Source organism: Xenopus laevis, chromosome 8L (genome assembly GCF_017654675.1).
Source record: "Xenopus laevis strain J_2021 chromosome 8L, Xenopus_laevis_v10.1, whole genome shotgun sequence".
NCBI classification, from domain to species: domain Eukaryota; kingdom Metazoa; phylum Chordata; class Amphibia; order Anura; family Pipidae; genus Xenopus; species Xenopus laevis.
This window is the reverse complement of record NC_054385.1, coordinates 87,323,415-87,343,759: the sequence shown is the minus strand read 5'-3', so window position 1 is coordinate 87,343,759 and position 20,345 is coordinate 87,323,415. Positions and strand designations below refer to the sequence as shown.

The following is a 20,345-nucleotide window of genomic DNA, read 5'->3' as shown; positions in this document are numbered from 1 at the left end:
TAATATCTAATGTTGTATTTATAAATACATTACCGATCTGCTGGGATTACACAAGGGTTGGACTTCATGGACAGTTGTCTTTTTTCAACCCAATTCAACAATGTTCCATGATCCTTTAAAAGCACTTAATATCTTATGGATATATAACTATGGCTAATCCACCCCCCTATCCAACCAATCGGCCCGTGGACCAAACAGATGGATATTATATGCCTTCAGGGCAGAAACCCAAATGATTGTAACTGAAAGTCATGAAGAGCAGTCACACCATTTACCTGCAACTGGCTAAACATGTATCAGTGAAACTTACATTTCTACTGCAACAGTAGAATGAAATATCTGTAAAGCACTACTTAACATGTTGTCACCATATAAAAAGAATAATAACAATTATAAAAAACATGATGTAACTTGTAGCCTATTGGCTCCAAAGATACACCCTCAGCCCAAAATATAAGATGCTTGCTTGTTATTGTGCCCTGCCAATCAGAGCCAATCATAGGCTTGTCTGTAGACCATCTTTTTTAGTGCACCAAGTGGGTGCAGCAATGTCTCATTGTGTTGCTAAAATCCCTCCTAAGTAAACAATCACATTGCTAGCTGATATCAGCCTTGAAATATTCAGCTGTGTGTCAGATCCCCATTGAGAATGCATTATTCAACATTTAATACATTACCTTCGATACCAGTTGAAACTTTCTGCCAGCAAAGCAAAATAAAATGCTCCCATAATTCTGTATCGTCTCTAAATCCAACTGGATTAATTCCGAATATGCAGCTGGCAATGCAAACTCATGATGCTGGTCAGATTCAAGTGGTTCTGGAAAAATTTACAGCGTGTGTGAGATATTCATATCTCACAGGAGATTTTGTGTTCTCTGTCTTTAGCCAACAAATTAAGCCTAGGGTAATATGAAAAGCTTTAACTTTATCCATGCAAAAGCAAAGGAAATCAGAACTCAAATCTATTACTTGAGGTGCAGCACTAGAAAGGGGGTAAAGAATAATATCCAGTTATGTGGTGGTGTTCTACTTCAAATATTTGATGGGAGCCATCCCTTTGGTCCTATCAGGGTCATTATCACGGGGGTCCTGAAGTATCATAAAATCTGGAGCCCCCTGTGCCATACTTAGCAGTACTTAAAATTGATTTTATGGGCCCTACAATGACTGGATCCCTTACAGTTGTACGTCTTGCAGCTCCCATGATGGCTGCCCTGAAGATGGCTGCGATCACAATCAGACTGAGTAACACATATGTGACTTTCTTTTGTTGTGATACTATTTGCTGCAATCATTTATATAATCTAATTTACAGTTTCTGTGGTTTTGTTCTTTAAAATCACGATTGCTAAATGATTAACAGGCATCTTGACAATAAGGAAGGAGCAGCAGATAAAAGCATTGTAGCTAAATGTGTAGCTATGTGTGCCCTGGCCTTCGCATAGCTTTTTGCAATTCTGTAATTGAATAATAATAAAGCATTTTTATAGCACTTTTCTCTGATGGAACTCTCTGGTTGCTATGCAATATACTTCAAACACAGAGCACCAAGGAGGCCATCATTTACTTAAAAAGCACAATTTATTTCCAAAACGTTCAAACCATTTCAGCATACAGGACTGGATCACAATGTAGGCCATCCGCTTTACAGGTTTTGTGGCTACTACTTGTGGCTACCACTTCCTCGGGAGTCTTTGGTCGCTATAAATTGCTGTAGAATAGGTTTGCACTTAAATGAGTGCAAATTAATGTTAAACATTTTGTGTATCTGTAGAAATAAGTCAAATCAACTGGACTTGCTGTCATCCAATTGAGAAAGCCAGTTGGATGACATACGTTAAACATACCTTGAACATTTAGGTCCCAGGCATGGCAGTTGTTTTATCCTCCAATGTATTTATGCCCACAGAGAAAGTCCTGTCACTGCTCACACTGCCTCCAAGCCTTGTATAGGCACTTATAGAAACAAAAATATTTAATTATTTCTATGCATATATTTGTATGTACTGTTATGCTACACTGGTACAAATGGTTTGTTTTTCAGACAGTTAAAGAATAGATAGTTAATACAAATAAGCTGTTTTGTGGTTATGGCAGCAGACAGTGAAGCTAAATTGGTCTAAAAGGCACAGAAATACAGAATACACATACACAAATGTCTTTATTGGGTATGAACAGTTCAAAGGCTGCCTAGATGTGCATCCATCTATCTTTAAATAAGCTAATATACATTGATGATATTCAGTGAAAAAAATGAGCACAGAAATGTCACCAGTTTCTATAAAGCTAAAATGATCAAACATTCTCTTAAACAGTTTTGTGAAAGTGAAAAGCCCAGCTTCTTCGTTTTTCTAAGGGTTTTTCTAAGGGTCATGCTCTTCTTTCTCTTTAAACAGGATAAATAATACTTTAAATGAGTGCTAAGCTTCTCTCCTAACTTGTTGCTCTTGGGAAAATAAATGTTGTACCTTGTGTACTGTGGGTTGACCTTATTGCCCTACAGCTCAGAGAAGCTCTGTTTCTCTCCCACTGTTTGTAAACCCTTGAGTGATGACTCCTTTGATTACAGTGGAAAGGCATCTAATGCAATCAGCTTCATTTGCAAACAAATGGGTCAGGGCAAAGAAAAAAAATATAGAGCTGAACTTTATCTAAAGCCATGCTGAGGACTTTGTATCTCATTAGCGCAGAGCTCTTCTTTGTGTACAATAGGCGCAGAGAGGATTACAGACATGATTGCTCACCTATATCAACACAGGATTACAGAAATGGCAGTGGTAACACTTCTTTGCCTGAGATACAGATCTTGTAGGGTACAGTGTTTTCTCTGTTATGTCCATATGTTATGTTAGCCATAGACCATAATCGGAAGGGCATTCTGAGAAATTCAAATAATTTAATTGCATTCAAAATAAAAGAGCAATATTTCAGAAAAGAAAAAAACTTGTGATTTGTTGCCATATGTATCCACATGTGGCATTATAGCAACCATTTGTGTTATTGTTATTATTTATTTATATAGTGCAAACTATGTTCATAACTGCACAGACCTTCACTTTTGTGCCTTGATCCTTGTCCCTTGATCTGTTACAGGTCAGTTGGTTGGATCAGTAAAAATGACCATCCAACCCTTTGGTCAAATTATATAAACAAAGAAGATTGGTCAATATCTAGAAAATAAAGATGGCCATACATGTATACATCTGCTTGTTAAGTGACATCTAACAAAATAAAATATACTTCATTTACAGTTATATGTGCAAGCTGTAAAGTGGTTCCAGTTCTCATAGCAAAATAGCACACTTTAGACTGGCGCTTAAAGCTGACCATACCGTTGATGGAGACATCAGCAGACAAATTATCCAAATCACCCAAATCAAGTTGCCAAATGAGGCTGACACAATAATTTGCCCCACTAGTAAACGATCAGATCACACCAGGACTAAAGCTGGCCACAGGCGTAAAGATCCGATTGTACAAATCAACGTATAATCGGACTTCCCCATCTCCCGACCTGCCACTAACCATTCAGATCAAATAAAGTACAAAAGAACAGATCAGCCGATGTTCTGTCCCTGACAGCAATCGTACGAAAGTTATGTCCGACCAAAGCTAGTGAAAGTCTCCCTCTGAAAATCGTAAGATCGGCAATACACGCAGAGATATTACCCGCAGCCAACAGAAATCTTTTAACCTGTCCGATCGACCAAATGACCGATCTCTCCACACAGGGTCTGAAAATCATACGAATCCGTAACATCAGATCTTTGCGTCTATGGCCAGCTCTAGGCAGAGTCCTTGTTAGGGGACTGCATTCAGTTAGGTCTTCACTCATATTTGACAAGCCTCTTTTACCTATAACTCATAGAGGCTATTGTTTGGGATGCATACAGCAGCAAGTATTCTATTGAGCAAAATGGTCAAGTTGGTGTCTGCTACTGGTCCATGTATAACTGCCTTCACTTTCCAACCAGTGCATAGATCATAAGCTCTTTTGTGCAGGGCCCTCGGCACTTCTTGTATTGCTTTGTATGAAAATCTGTATGTTCAATGTATTCACCCATTTATTGTACAGGGCTGTGGAATATGTTTGAGCCTCATGAATACATGTTAATAATAATAAAAGTAACCCAAAACAGCTTGCGCTATAGTCATCAGTTTGTATGGTTTTCTGTTCTGGCATAACAAGTTCAAAGCCTGTTGTTGCTTGTTGGCACATAATAGCACCTGTCAGCTAAAATAGCAAAAGGGTGAAATCATCTTGGCATGGGAAATGTAGTTCATGTGAATTTTTCTGATGACTCAAAATTACATTTTACTTCAAAACAGGATCCAGAGTTGGCTTTACATGTAGACAAGGAGAAAAGGCAACTCTTAATTTTTCACCTTTTCCTACATCTAGTGCTGTGTTGTGACCATTGTGAGATTGTAAGAGCTATGGCAAGAGTAGAACTTTCATCGCTGGTGCCTTTATTTCCTAATGCAAACAAACACTATTGATCCAGTGTGTTTTGGCCACCATGGCAATAGTGCCGTTACTGGATAATGTGCACATAGGTTTACAGCACAAGTTCAGACCCTAATTAAGGTGCACACACAAGGTCAGGCTTTTGTAAACGGCTATGTTTGCTCCTATAGGAGAAGTTGTTAAAAGACTCTATTTACTAGTGACATATGTGTTTATTTAATTAGTGGAGTGGTAAGTAGTAGCAAAAACATTATATATATGAAAATGAATTTGTCCTTCACACTCCTCTTAAAGCAGAGCTGCCATCAGAAATCAAGTTGTCTATCCAACCTTGAATACCAACATTTTTGGCCACACCCCATGTATGCACAACACATATGATCAACTAACAAGTAAGTAGGTTTTGCTACGAGATTCTGTTACTGAAAAACAGGAGTCTAACTATAGAGGAATAGGCCTTGCAACCCACGGGGACTCGGGAACTATACGGGGCCCTGTCGAACTGATAATCAGCTGCAATATATGTTTATGGAAAATATCTTGTTCCCCAAGATATTAGGTTTCAAATGATCTTGCTATGGGGTCAAATAACTAGTCATCCCATTGCTGGAAAGTTCATGTAGGTGATAGACAGGTGATAGATCACAATATAAACAAACTGATTTTACTCTATAATAAGTTTATATTTAATACATTTATATAAATAGTTCCATTAATAAATGTGCAAGTAAGTCAGCCAGATCATTAGGGTCAGTGGAGTTTGCCCTAAGTTTAAATCCTACACTGTCAAGTTGCTGCACCCACAATATTTAAAAGTGTGCGCATGATGCGTTCTGTCTGTCTTAGGTGCTTGGATGTGTCAGTACAAGTCCACAAGAAAAAGTTGTGTTTTGTTCTGCGCTCCCCTGCAGTGGGTTCACCTTTAAGTTAACTTTTAGTATGGTCAATTCTAAGAAATTTTCAATTGGTCTTCAGTATTTATTTATTTTTTTACAATTTTTGAATGATTTGCCTTCTTCTTCTTCTGAGTCTTTCTAGCTTTCAACTGGGGGTCACTGCCTCCCCCCTCTAAAAACAAATGCTTTGTTAGGCTACAAATATATTGTTATTGCTACTTTTTATCACTCATCTTTCTATTGAGGTTGTCTCTTATTTATATTCCAGTATCAATGTCTGGTTGCTAGGGTAATTTGAACCCTAGCAACCAGATTGCTAAACTTGCAAACTGAAGAGCTTCTGAATAAAATGATACATAACTCAAAAACAACAAATACAATTTTTTTTTTTTTAAAAAATGGTCTCAGAATATCACTCTCTACATCAAAAGTTAAAGTTAACTTAAAGGTGAACAACCCCTTTAAACTACAAAACACTTGGGAAACAAAAACTCAAAATCACCCCATGTGCCATTGCTATAAAGGAACATAAAAAAATAAAGTGGTTTAAAGTAATACAAATATAAGGTATTTGCTTCAGAAACACTACTATTGTTTATATAAATAAGCTGCTGTGTAGCTACAGGGCAGCCATTCAAAGGAGAAAAGGCTCAGGTTACACAGCAGATAGCAGATAAGCTCTGTAGAACATAATGGTGTTATCTGTTATCCACTATTTATCCTGTGCCATAAAGCCTTTTTTCAGTTTCCGCCATTGCTACACAGCAGCTTGTTTATATGAACTATAGTAGTGTTTCTGAAGCAAATAGATCAGGTTTACCAGTGCAAGACAACTGTACATGATATTTTCATTACTTTAAAATACTTAAATTTTTTGGTGTTACGGTTCCTTTAAGTTAAAATATCTGCCAGAGATATTCCATGTACTGTACCTCTCCATGCCCCTTGTCATTTACATAAATGGAAACTGCCTGTACTACTAGATGAGAAATCCAATTGTTGCCATTCCCTAGGGCCTGCATTTACACAGCAGATAAGCTCTGCAGAAAACAATGGTTTTAGTATTTAGCCAGCGTAATAAATAGGGGTCAAATGCTATCAATGGCTCTCTACAGATATGTAGAAAGAAAGCTTCTCTAAAATAAAATAGGGCATTTGTGGTCAAGAAAGTCTATTTGTATATGTAAGGACAATACATATAACGTTTATATGCACATTTTTCTATGTTAGTGATCCCTTAATTTAATTTAGAAGTAAATGGTTCTCAGAGGTAGTGTTTAGCTCCCCTTTTGCCTGGACTTTCCAGGACTTTCCAGGGCAGATGGCTAGATGATCAGATCTCTGGTTGCTGTATATTGCACACGTAGGTATTGTTTATACATGGGGGGCTAGCAGAACTCTTCCTTACATAAACAGTATGTGATTGAATTGCCCTCCTTGTGAATGATTCCTTTCTGTGCATGCTGATAAGACAAAGGAAGAGGCTGCTCACTAGTGGTGGCCGTGCCCTCAGGCTCCTCTCAGCAGGCATCCAGTTAAAAGACAATGACGCCCCCTCCTCCACTCCATACAACTAATGTATATTAGGCCTGCCTACATTCACTGAAATAATTAGCCACTAACTGCACTGGAATGATTCTAGAACTGGTTTAATTGATTTACAAAGTCCCACTATAATTCCTTTTAATCGTCAGTGTCAATAGAGTACCTTTCTATTTTATGATGCAGTTAGTGGCTGAAAGAAATTATCCGCCAGATATAAGAAAATCTTATCCACACACAGTCTGGGGCATGGATATAAATTTGGGGCAGTTGATTTCAGGATATTGGTGGTGGCGCACAGCCATGTCTAAAAAATTGCAGGTGACAAATCTTGCCGTGTGCCACTGCCCTTTATCCCATAGGTTTGTAGCAATTCAGATACTGTATGTATAAAAAGGAATGAATCAAAATACTTTACGGTAAGGTCACACTGGGTGTTTTGGGGAGATTTAGTCGCCTGGCGACTAATCGCCTCGTCTTTGCGGTGACCAATCTCCCCAACGCCTTCCCTCACTCTGCGCTAGCTAAAATGAAAAATCGCCAGTGCTAATCACATGTGGTGATTTGTTTTCCGAAGTCGCCCAAAGTTTCCTCATAAGGGCACCCCATACTGATAACTATCATTTAATCACTCACTTTGTCTATTATACTGACTGAGATAAAGGCTCTCCCATGCCTAGTTACAATGTACTGCTTGACAAAGGCAAGGAAGGTTTCTCACAGTCATGAAAGTTTCAATAATAATTTAGATAATGAGATTAATATGAATATGGTAAATATGCCAACGTTTCTGTGCAGAATAATCGGGTGCTGCAAAGCCACATAAGCACGGGACTAGTTCTGCTTCTGACCTTCCTTGAAAAGAATTAATAGTGTCGTAATTCTCATTAACATTAATTATGCTTTAATATTGGAAGGTAATAAATGCATCAGAAGGGTAAATCATTTTAGTCTATGTTATATAAAGTAATAATGGGTCAATACAGAGGAGTGGATAGTATAGGCTTTAAATCTGACCCTTTATGCCTGTTATATTTTTATCAATTGAAATAGATGGTAGAAGAGGAAATCACTGAGACCTACTGAAATATATGGATGGATAAAATGTTAACCAACCCATATTCCTATGATGACTTTCTAATGCAAATCTGTCATTTTTTTGTACAGTGGCTGAACACAAACTCACGAGTCACGAGGCCACTGGATTGTGTAGGCCGTAGCCACCATTGTTTGTGATGGGCCATCTGGCACAGCTGCCTTGTGACAACTCAGCTGTGGTGTTTGTGTGCCGGGGGTGGTGCTGATTGTGTGCTCAGCAGATTAACCTTTCACATGCATACAGGTGTCAACGGAGTGGGGCAGAACTGCCGAACCTTAAAATATGCACAGCCTCCATGTTCATTATTATTATCCTATATAATAAAGTTGAAGTGTCTCTGCATCCAGTCCCTGTGTCCGTGGGATTGCGCTACTGCGCATGTGCCCATGGACCGTCTCTGGTGAATTCGTCCAGTCCCTGTGTCCGTCTGTTTTTATAAATGTTTGACTACATATGTTCTAGCGCCCGTTAATTTAACGGGCTTAATGTCTAGTAGACAATAATGTCTCACAGAGCTTCAGTTTTGGCATCTATTATCAGGAAATCTGTTTTTTCAGACTGAGCTAACATACACAGTGGCCAATATATAACTTGTAATTCATATTAGGCAGTTTTTTTGGTATGAGAATCGCATAACCAGTTTAAAGCTAGATCTATTTTTTAAAACCCTACTATAAATCACATTGCTACGTCATTCAACCTGTTTATCTTGGCCTAAATGGGATGTCCTCTTAATTATCGCCAAGCATCGTTATGTTGCAGGTGCCCTCTAATTACCTTTCCAGACTTCATTCCAGTCTTCCATGTGGGCAAACTATTGCCTTAAAATAAGTCTATTTTCTACAAACAGAATTCCTACCTACAAGTAAATGGAATTTAAAGCCTTTTTTTCTACATAAAGAATTCCTACCAACAACTAATGGAATTTAAAGCCTATTTTCTAAGCTGACATGGCTGGAATGTTGCACTTTAATGTTGTCCGTTCTTTGTATAACCAGCAATCCTTATTGGGTCTCTGTAGGATTATTATGGTACAATTAAAAGATAGATACTAAGACAGGTGTAGAACAATACACAAAAGGTGTCTCAGTTACTTCACTGTTATTAGTTATTACAGGCAATTATTAAAAACCAGGAGCAGTATTACCAAAAATAATTTATTGCTATATTTTACACCAGAATTAAAAACATTAAAAATCTCTTTCACTGAAAGAACATTTCCCACCTATAAGGCAAAAAAAAAAAAAAAAAACAACACAATGCACCCATGTATCAACAGATGCAGCATTATCTTTGAAATATGTTTGGACCATACTTTTCTTTCTCTATGAATATGAATGGATGTAAAAGTCTAATGACTTTATTTTGAGGTCTGTGTAGGTCATTAACTGTTACAGCTATTTAATGCACCAGTGCAATTTATCTGCAGTCTGCTTCCCTATGGCTATACCTTTCTGAGAAGCAGTACTGGGCAAGCGTCACCACATGTTTGACTTTCCCACTGAAGTGCAGTACTGAGTATAGTGTGGTTTTCTCTATTTCTCTACTTCAAGGATTTTGTAGCACTTCTGTTTATATAACAGGAGTCTTGAGAACTTGCTTTCAAGCCTAAGTGCCCAATGTAGATCCTACAAGTTATAAAGATGCCGAGCTTGTGACACTTGCACAGTCCTACGAAATCCTTAGGAAGGGCAACAAGCTGGCAATAAGGGTGATTACTTCAGTGCGTCACATAAACCAGTTTGGCTCTTCAGCATCTTCCCATCTGCATCACTTTTTGAGGTCACTTGGTCTTTTCATGTAAACACGGGAATTCACATCAGGGATAAGTTTGTGGACACTACTGGTGAATGTTGCTATCAGGCGGCCTGTGGAATAAGAGAAAATGTATACTTTAGTGTGAGCAATTCAAGAAGACAGTCATCATAAAGCAGATTATGAGCAAAACAACATATCATTGGTGCTACCTATGTAAAAATAGCTTCTGCTCAAATTTCCTTTACAATGAAGCATCTCCTACAAATTAAGTGCCTCTTGCATCATTCTTATAAAGCACTAAGGATTTCCCCTTTCTTCCCCCCCCCATCCTGCTGTAGTACATCCCATAAAGTATCTTCCCAATATGGTCGAAGGTGGAGAAACACATTGCCTGCACTACCCAATGTAAAGGTGGCCATTCACGGGCCGATAAAAGCTGCTGACAGACCGTGTCGGCAGCTTATTGACCCGTGTATGGGGCCCCCCGACGGGCTTCACCGATCGAAATCTGGCCGAAAGTCGGCCAGATCTCGATCGGATGGGACAAAAAATACCGTCGGATCGCAGCCGCATCTATTCGTTGATGCGGTCCCGCGATCCGACCACCCGTTAGGCATCGTTAGGATCCGATCGTTGGGCCCTAGGGCCCACAATCGGAGGGAGATCCGCTCGTTTGGCGACATCGCCAAACGAGCGGATCTCTCCATGTAAGAACATTCACATTTGTACTTAGGTGTCTGTAGAGGATGTCAAAAAAGGTACACAATATACAAAGAGATGGGTTATTCTGTGCACCTAATAATCTGTAACTGCATGCTTATGTACAATATGTTTTACATTCTATTTAATTATTTGCTGCTTTAGGAGAAACTGTAGTCCATAGCAAACTGTGCTAGTATTCCTTTTAGTCCCTAGGGCTGCTATACAATTTCCTACTTACAAGGGCCCTGTGCCCTCTCGCATTCTGGGTCCTTTTTTATCTATCTGGCCACTCTGTATATAGAAGCAACTAATATCAAGGTACATAGGAAGCATGTGAAAGTGCACATAAGGGGCATTTGGTATCTCTCATGTCATATGAATCTAAATTTGGAGTTAAACATGACTTAAACAGATTGTTGCTAAAGATCCAGGTTGATACAAACAGCCTTACATGGAGATGAGACATGAGATCAGAATCAGCTTAGTGAACATATGAACTCTCCAGCTTCTTTCATAAGACTCAATAACCTCTCCAGTGGAGACACAGGGTAAAATGTTTTTTCTCTGCTAAAAGTTTTCCAATGATTAAAAGTGTGTATGAATTCTGAGATATTGTCAACTTGTCCTATGGCAGACTAAGTGTTGGCATTCTATAAAAGTCTCTATTTTAATATAGCTGAACTGTATGACTTGGTTCCCACTTATCTGAGAGAGCCATCGTGCCCCCAAAATATTGCTGGGAATAATGGCCAGATAAGCATCTAAAGTGTACAAATGTGCTGGAAAATGCTGCAGCCATCTAATTAACTTTACAGCAATTGAAAGAACTAGGAGCAAGATAAACGTGCACTTAATGCTTTCTCAAATGCGGATTTAGGGAATCAATTATTTTGTGGACATATTTTTTTTTATAGCAAAAACTCATGCATTAAAAGCTGGCCATTAAAAGCTGCTGATTAGGTGCCTCCATAACAAGTTGCCAGATTATGGGCCCTTATATGGGACCCTCCCTAAAATCACTCAGATATCAATCCAGCAGGTTAGAAAATCTTATTAGATGCATTGGCGCTGGAGTGTAACCTAAAACATGTATGTGTGCAAGAGATATTTCAGATCCAATTTACTGTAATAAGTAAAGATACCAGGGTATTCACCATCCTTATACAAAACCCTTAAGTCATTTGTTGGAACTCAACATATATCCTGAGCATTGCTAGTTTTGTTTTTCTGTATATCGCACTGCCAGTATGCCATACTGTACACTTAAAGGAACAGTAACGCCAAAAAATTAAAGTGTTTTTTAAGTAATGAAAATATCATGTAGTGTTGCCCTGCACTGGTAAAACTGATGTTTGCTACAGAAACACTACTATAGTTGATATAAACAAGCAGGGTCGGACTGGGGGGCCCGGGGGCCCACCGGGACTGCTGGTCCAGGGCCCCCCGCCCCCTACTGCGCCGCACCGAATTCGGCCGCTGGAACGCCGCCATGCGCATGCGCGATCGGCGCTTCTCTTGCGCATGCGCGAGCGGCGCTTCTTGTGCGCATGCGCGAGCGGCGATGCGCATCGGCGAAAACTTTTTTTCCCGAAAATTTCTATATGTACGGGGGTCTGGCCCGGCGGGGGCCCACGAGGTTCGGGGCCCACCGGGTTTTTTCCCGGTGTCCCGCCGGGCCAGTCCGACACTGTAAACAAGCTGCTGTGTAGCAATGGCGGAAATTGAAAAACGGCTGTATGTCACAGGTTAAATATTGGATGACAGATAACACCATTATGTTCAACAGAGCTTGTCTGCTATCTACTGTGACTTTTCTCCTTTGAATGGCTGCCCCCATTGCTACACAGCAGCGTATTTATATAATCAATAGTATTGTTTCTGAAGCAAACACAGCAGTTTGCAGGGCAACACTGCATTATATTTTTATTACTTTAATTTGTTGACTGTTTCTTTAAAGGAGATGCATTGATACACTCATCAGTAAGAAAGCCCATGTGAAGTACATCACATAACATAAGATTCCAATACTAAAGCTCAACTATTAAGCAGAGCGAAAACGTCGTACCTGTCCAGGTTCTTTGATGACCAATGACAAAGTGGTGACAGTTTGTGTTCTTGCTGCAGAACTCGGCAGCCTCTTCAGAATTGTGCACAGACAGCACACACCCTCTGTGATTGTAGGAGGGCCAACATCTGTAGTCATCACTGGTTTCATTTAGTTTGTATCCTTCTATCAGCATGTAGTCTGAAAATGGGAAAAATAGACAGTATGTCATTATTTCTGCCAGACAACCAAAAATGCTATATATATACACAAATGTATATAGTTGTATTAAAGCCACATATATAACTCCTGTATAAATTCTTTCTTATTTCTTGTTAGTATCTTCACTTGCAATGTGTGAGAAAGATCACCCATGCCCCATTTGACAGATGAATGCCTCAGATAGCGGCTCAGAGCGGCAAAGCCCCCCAAAGTTGGACTTTACAGGAAAACAAGATAAGGAAGGAGTAGGCATCATGAGAAATGGCTGTTACATAAGTGGGGCGTAACAGACAGCTGGCAACAATGAAGAAAATGACAATGCACCCATGTTATTAACAGAGTAAAGAAAGATACCTTTCAAATACAGCAGTCGCCTCCGATAGGTAATTCCTGATTTGTACAGCTTCAAAACATTCTGAAACGCTTCCAGGGTCTCATTAATGCCATAGCGCAAGTCACCTGCAAAGAGAAAAAAATCTTATCAAGTGTCTCAAAATTTCCCATAATAGTTTATAATGGCACCACTAACTGCCATCCAATCAAGTAAAGTGGTAAGCAGCTGATTGCAGGGATAAATGACACAAGCACAAACGCAACCCTGTCTATACTTTGAAGGATTTAATTTTAAATTTCAGAATTAAGTGTTTTATAAAAATATATTAAGCTAAATTCTGAAAGTTTTACTCAATAAGTTAAAGGGATACTGTCATGGAAAAACATGTTTTTCCCAAAACACAACAGTTAATAGTGCTGCTCCAGCAGAATTCTGCACTGAAATCCATTTCTCAAAAGAGCAAACAGATTTTTTATATTCAATTTTGAAATCTGACATGGAGCTAGACATTTTGTCAGTTTCCCAGCTGCCCCCAGTTATGTGACTTGTGCCTGCACTTTAGGATGGAACTACTTTCTGGCAGGCTGTTATTTCTTCTACTAAATGTAACTGAATCAGTCTCAGTGGGACTTGGCTTTTATTATTAAGTGCTGTTTTTAGATCTTCCAGGGAGCTGTTATCTTGTGTTAGGGAGCTGCTATCTCGTTACCTTCCCATTGTTCTGTTGTTAGGCCACTGGGGGGGGGGGGAAGGGAGGGGGTGATATCACTCCAACTTGCAGTACAGCAGTAAAGAGTGATTGAAGTTTATCAGAGCACAAGTCACATAACTGGGGGCAGCTGGGAAATTGACAATATGTCTAGCCCCATGTCAGATTTCAAAATTGAATATAACAAAATCTGGATTTCAGTGCAGAATTCTGCTGGAGCAGCACTATTAACTGATGCATTTTGAAAAGAATATATTTTCCCATGACAATATCCCTTTAAATTCTTTTTCTCCGTCAGGGTTTATAGCTGAGAATCAGTACCCATTGTAAAACAGGCCATTCCAACAACCAGAGTGCCAAAAGATGCTTCATCTCTACAGGAGAGTCAATTAGACTGGAAAGCTCAACATGGCAAAAGAATCAACACCACAGTCATTTTAAATCAGGCATTCAGCTACTTCTCAACTAGAAATCCCAGGATGGAAGCAGAAAGAAACAGGCTTTCTTGTTGTAGTGCACATAACAAAGGATTATCTGTACCTGTGGCATTCATAATGTCCAAGAGAAGAGGCTGTAAGGCAGGAGGCGCTGCGTGTGGTAGCAGATACGTGAAGAAAAACCTATAGAAAAAATGATCTAGCATGAGTTACCTTTACTTCAATCAGCAGACATCATGCATTTTGCCTGAGTTAGAGGCAGATATGACCTGCTTCACAAATGTCCGTGGTTAATGCCGTTATCCAGAATATAAAAAGCATGCACATTTATGTGGCAACAAAGCTATTCTGTTCCTCATATACCTGTACGCATTGAAGAGGTTCCTTTTTTCATTGACGCCAGTGCATCTCCCAGTACTGGAGCACTTGAGAGCAAATGTTCTGGATGGAAAATCAAGAGTACAGTCCTTGTCAGTTTTGCATTCAATCTCCTCCATTGTGGCATCATCTATATCTGTCACTTTCAGGCTTTCATCTACCAGGACAAACTGCCTTGGTTGAAAATCCAGGAGGGAAATAGATCCCATGGGAGAGTTGGCTAAATAATGCAGCAAATTCACCAGTTCTAGGCAGATCTGAAAAAAAAATATATAAATGAAGTGGTTAGTACTCCATAGACAAAACCTTTATAATGCTAAATTAACCTGAATACTTTTCTAATAAAGTTAAAAGGATGAACAATGGTTAAGACAAAACAACAAGCAAATGTTCAATTGTGTGTCTATGCAGCTGACACAACAATGGGTTCTGCTGGGTGAATGCAGCTAGATGTGTTCCAGAATGGGTGCCTATAAATGACACTTGCTATTGTGGTCACACATTGGGAGATATTGGGTTAGATATCCCTAGCCTAACTGTCTGATTTTAGCATATGCATGAGAGACTAGGCTCATGGTCAAAACATTACATTAGCTGATTCAGCCCACTACCTGTGGGGACTACCTTTTCTAAATAGCCAATCAGTTAATTTGGCTTTAATGTATGGCCCATCAAGTTCAGCCTTGCCCAAGCAAATCCTAATTTCTAGTTGATACATAAAAGGGTAATCTGAAAATGCCCCCAAATATTAAAGGGGCTGTTCACCTTTAAATTAACTTATAGTATGATGTAGAGAGTGATATTCTGAGACAATTTGCATTTTTGTTTGTGGTTTTTCAGTTTTTCGGCTTTTTATTCAGCAGCTCTCCAGTTTGCAATTTTTGCCCAAAGTACCATAGCAACCATGCACTAACTGAAATAATGAAATATGATTAGGGGAGGGCCTAAATAGAAAGATGAGTCATTTAAGATATCAATAACAATGAGTTTGTAGCCTTACATAGCAATTGTTTTAGATGGGATCAGTGACCCCCATATGACAGTTGTAAAGGGTCAGAAGAAAAAGCCAAATAATTACAAAACTATAAAAAATAAAAAAAAATGGAAGCCAATTGAAAAGTTGCTAGAAATCAGTAGGGATGCACCGAATCCACTATTTTGGATTCGGCCGAACCCCCGAATCCTTTGCGAAAGATTCGGCTGAATACCGAACCGAATCCTAATTTACATATGCAAATTAGGGGTGGGAAGGGGAAAACATATTTTACTTCGTTGTTTTGTGACAAAAAGTCACACAATTTCCCTCCTGCCACTAATTTGCATATTCAAATTAGGATTCGGATTTGGTTCGACCAGGCAGAAGGATTCGGTCGAATCCGAATCCTGCTGAAAAAGGCCGAATCCCAAACCGAATCCTGGATTCAGTGCATCCCTAGAAATCAGCCATTATAACATATTAAAAGTTAACGTTAAAATTTTACTAAGAGTTTTAGTTTCAGTTCACCTGTATATTGTAATTTGCTAAAAATTCATCCAAACTTTCGTTAAGACTATGTGATTGAGTTCTGCAGAGGCAAGGAATCTGCATATATGTGTCAACTGTCTACAACCCATCTATGCTATATGCCACAACAGGATTAGAATTCCCTCTAGTAGCCTGCAGCTACATTCAGTTGCAGATTCCAGGTGAAAAACCAATATATCTAGATATACTATACAGCTGCATGAAGGGCACATGCTTAATCAAGTCCATCTAGTAAATCCCTATCTGCTTTTTGCTGTAGGCCTTTAAAATGTGAATTGCAAATACCAGAATTGCTAATGTGGTCTGGGGGTGGAACACATTGAAATACAGTGTGTTTGCTAATGCCTTTTGCTGGGGGGGGGGTTCATTAACCCATCAACAACTGGTGGGACTTGCATGACCAAAGATATCAAATCAGCAACTCCACATCCAGCAGCTATGAGGTTAATATTAGCATGGAGCCTGGGTCCTGTTGGAACAATTGTCATTGTTTTGTTTTCTTACTTTAAATCTCTTCTCCCAGGGGGTCTGCAGAAGCTGAATCATCTCTAGGGGAGATCCCAGTTCCAGCATAGCTGTGACCCTAAAGTCGGGAGCCATGCTGTTCTCGTAGCAATGCCCATGCAACTGCAAAGTAGAAAAGACACATTTCAATGATAAAGCACATGGCTGCGTGGCTGAATGTGGATTTAGATTTTAGAACATCATTGGCAATTAAAAAGCAATTAAGATATTTGCATTACCTCGAAATGTGGTTTGCTGAACAAAATGCTATAGGCCAGATGTGCTCCTTGTTATTGTTTAGAGAAATATGGTAACGGGATCACCCCGTAATGGCAATAGCACCAGGGGCAATTTTGGCCAATCTAAGCGACTTGAATGGAAAGCCCTGACACTGTCAGAACTGGAGCTTTTCAACCCAAAAATAAGTATAAAGCAGAGGTACTAAAGAACATGGTGGGCAAAGTTGATGACTTTTTTCTGTGCTGGTTAATTTGCCCCTTAGAAACCTAATAAGATCACCGAAAGGTTCTGCATTTATTACCCAACAATATACCTGCAGTTAGACATAATGGAAGGATCATGTCAGTTTATTGCAGGTAATATGAAACACTACGCATTGTGTTGTGAATTCAATGGCTGACACCAGTCATTTTATATAAACATGTGCCAGGCCACACAACCCGATTTTCCAGGTTTAATAGATTTTGTTCTTGTGTAATTGGCTTTATTAATGGATATTACCAGTGTTGCGGTTGCATTGCATGCTCTTACATTGTAACATAGTAAGTTAGGTTGAAAAAAGACCTTTATATATATATATATATATATATATATATTATAAATAACCTGTCTCACTGCTAGTTGATCCAGAGGAAGGCAAAAAAACACAGATTAGTGTATTTATAACATGCTAAAGGTCTGGGGCCCCTGTTTGGCCCTTGTTTCATGATGCCTGGCACAATGCTTATGTCAAAGCCAGGATAGATAAGGGTCACTTCTCACCTTCTGCTCAGTTTTTTCCATAGAATAATATTTTGCCTTCCGAGCCTGATAAAGTAGAATATTGACTATTCTGAGGAGGACCCTATCCAAGCTGTGCTATACCTTACAAGGCAAACCCCGGCTTATATCAAGTATACATTTGTGCAAGTCCTTACAAGTGACACCCTATAAGTCACTGTAGTTGAATACAAATGGTAAAGGGTAGATAGAAGCTATAGAGAAATTAAACATTCCCAGCCGGTAATTACAGACAACGATAAAGCAACCAAGGGGAACAGCTTTCTGGTTGCAGCAATACTTCTGTGCTCTATGCAGTTGGTCAGTGCAATCTGGTACATGTCCAGCGGCAGCCATTTCTTTCTAAGTGTCTTTACATGATAAGTGCTAAGCATGTATGACTGGCATGGCTGGGTATAATAGATAAGGTGAGTTGCAGTTGTGCAGCAGCGATGGTTCTTACCGTAATGATGCCCGGGTGGCGCAAGGTCCGGAGCAGAGTGACCTCTTTGTGCAGTTTGTAGGTAGCGAGTGTGCGGCAGCCAGTGGGGTCGCCGTAGCGCCGGACGCAGCGAGTCACATCGTTGCCCTGGTTGTGCACAGATTTCAGTGCGATCTCCTTCCCGTTGCGCAGAGTTCCCCTCTGGACCAGTTTAGTGAATCCGGAGCCCACATACTGGAGGCCAGTGACATAAGTGAGCTCCTCGCAGTCCAAAGCCCCTGCCTGTCCCATTACCTCCAGGGGCACCAGCCGCCCTCCACTCCCCGGGGCGATCCCATCAGCCCCCGAGCCCCCCAGTAATGAAGTGAGGAACATGAGCATGTGTCCGTGTCTCTCCACCATTTCCCTCTCCAACCCGGCGGCCTGAGCTCTCACAGCGGAACCCTGTCTGTCATTGAGGCTGAGAGGTTCCGAGAAGCAGGAGAAGCGCAAATAGAGCGCAAGCAGCACCGTCACTGCAGCTCCGCACAGGATAACGACCCCCTTCATCATTGCCGGCCTTGTCTTGTCTCACCTCTGCCCTTTACTGTAAATGAACTCATTAGCTGAGGAATGCCGGCCTTGTTTGGATAGTGCGATTGGATAATGGGGCCAAGGGACACGCATTAAGGAGTGTCCTACCCCCCCCCCCCCTTTATCCAGTACCTGCTGCTGACAGCTCTCAGTCTCAGCACAGCGATCTCTCCGCAGTCATTTGACTCCCCCAAGCGGCCAACAACGAAATAGCACCAATTAAAGGGGTCGATCACCTTTAAATGCACTTTTAGTATAATGTAGAGTGAGGTATTCAGAGACAATCTGTAATTGGTTTTCATTTTTTATTATTTGTGGTTTTTGAGTTATTTAGCTTTTTATTCAGCACCTCTCCAGTTTGCAGTTCCATCAATCTGGTTGCTACTTTCCAAATTACCCTAGCAACCATGCAGTAGCAGCCACTATTAGGGCTGGACTGGCAATCTGTGGAGTTCTGGCATATACCAGAGGGGCTGTTGTAAGATTCCATCGACTGGGAATACTAAAGGTGGCCATAGACGCAAAGATTCAATGTCGCCAAACGAGCCTATCTTTCCCCAATATGCCATGCATGGCTATATCAGGGGCAAGATTACGATGAGAGCGCAATGGGCTCCGGCGGGACGGTCAGGACAAAATCAAACCTGTCCGATTGACCAAACAACCGATCTCCGCCAGACGAAAAATGTCGGGACTCTCCACACACGGTCCGAAAATCATACGAATCCACGATTCGTAGGATAGGTCTTTGTGTCTATGGCCACCTTAAGAATGTGCTCTCTAATCCTTTAACTTGCAACTCACGTATTGTGTTTTTTTTTTTGCATTTTTCGCAAAATATAAATGAATATAAATGACATTCCTAGTATTTCAGTTAATGTAGTGTTTCATTTCATCATTTTTTGTAGTGGTGGTTGAAGTAAAAGATTTAGCTACAAAAATATATTTGTACGTGATGCCTTTGGTCGAGCCACAGTGGCGGAACTACCGGGGGAGCAGGGGCTGCGAGTGGGCCAGGGCCCGCACCCCTCAGAGCCCCCCCGGCAGCCCGTGTGCCACTGAAAATGCGGCCGTACGGAGGGGGGCGGGACCAGACTGCGCATCACGCACCAGGGCCACCCCCTCTAGTTACGCTACTGTCAAGCCACATTTATAACTCCCTTTTGTATGTTACCAGGAATTAACAGGGGTATTGGTCCTTATCAGGCTAGGTGAGAGAGTCTGTGTTCTTCTCAGGGTGGTATGGGCTGGCGGGACACTGGGAAAAAACTGGTAGACTCCCTCCAGCGCAGACGTTCACTGGCCCCATAAAAACAAAATGCGGCCTGGCTGCATCCGCGCCGGTGTCCGCACATACATATTAGTGTTCACGTATGAGCACCAGCATTCGTGTTTTTTCACTATTATTAATTTTGTATTTCCAAATTAAGCTAATTATTGTCTTTTTTAGCCCTGGAGTTGTGTTTAAACATGCTCCATTGAACTCCAATGGCTTCTCTATGAATACTCCATGTGCTAGCTCCACCCACTCATTTCCCATTGGCTCTTTTTCCTTTTAAAAAGCATGTAACATAGTAACATAGTAACATAGTAAGTAAGGCTGAAAAAAGACACATGTCCATCGAGTTCAACCTTTTTTTTTTTTTATTAACTACCTATCTGCCAGTTGATCCAGAGGAAGGCAAAAAAAACCATCTGAAGCCTCTCCAA

The 20,345-nt window shown here is 40.4% G+C and overlaps 1 protein-coding gene across 1 annotated transcript; it reads right to left on the bottom strand.

Annotated features, from left to right (window-relative positions):
• Positions 1-9,151: 9,151 nt before the first annotated feature.
• Positions 9,152-18,700, bottom strand: pkdcc.1.L (protein kinase domain containing, cytoplasmic homolog, gene 1 L homeolog). The gene is made up of 7 exons (XM_018230552.2): positions 18,084-18,700; positions 16,622-16,744; positions 14,578-14,849; positions 14,318-14,397; positions 13,089-13,193; positions 12,534-12,713; positions 9,152-9,876 (listed from the first exon to the last, which is right to left on the bottom strand). Exons 1-7 carry the CDS (start codon positions 18,612-18,614, stop codon positions 9,779-9,781), a joined length of 1,389 nt encoding a protein of 462 aa, XP_018086041.1. The 5' UTR covers positions 18,615-18,700; the 3' UTR covers positions 9,152-9,778.
• Positions 18,701-20,345: the final 1,645 nt, after the last annotated feature.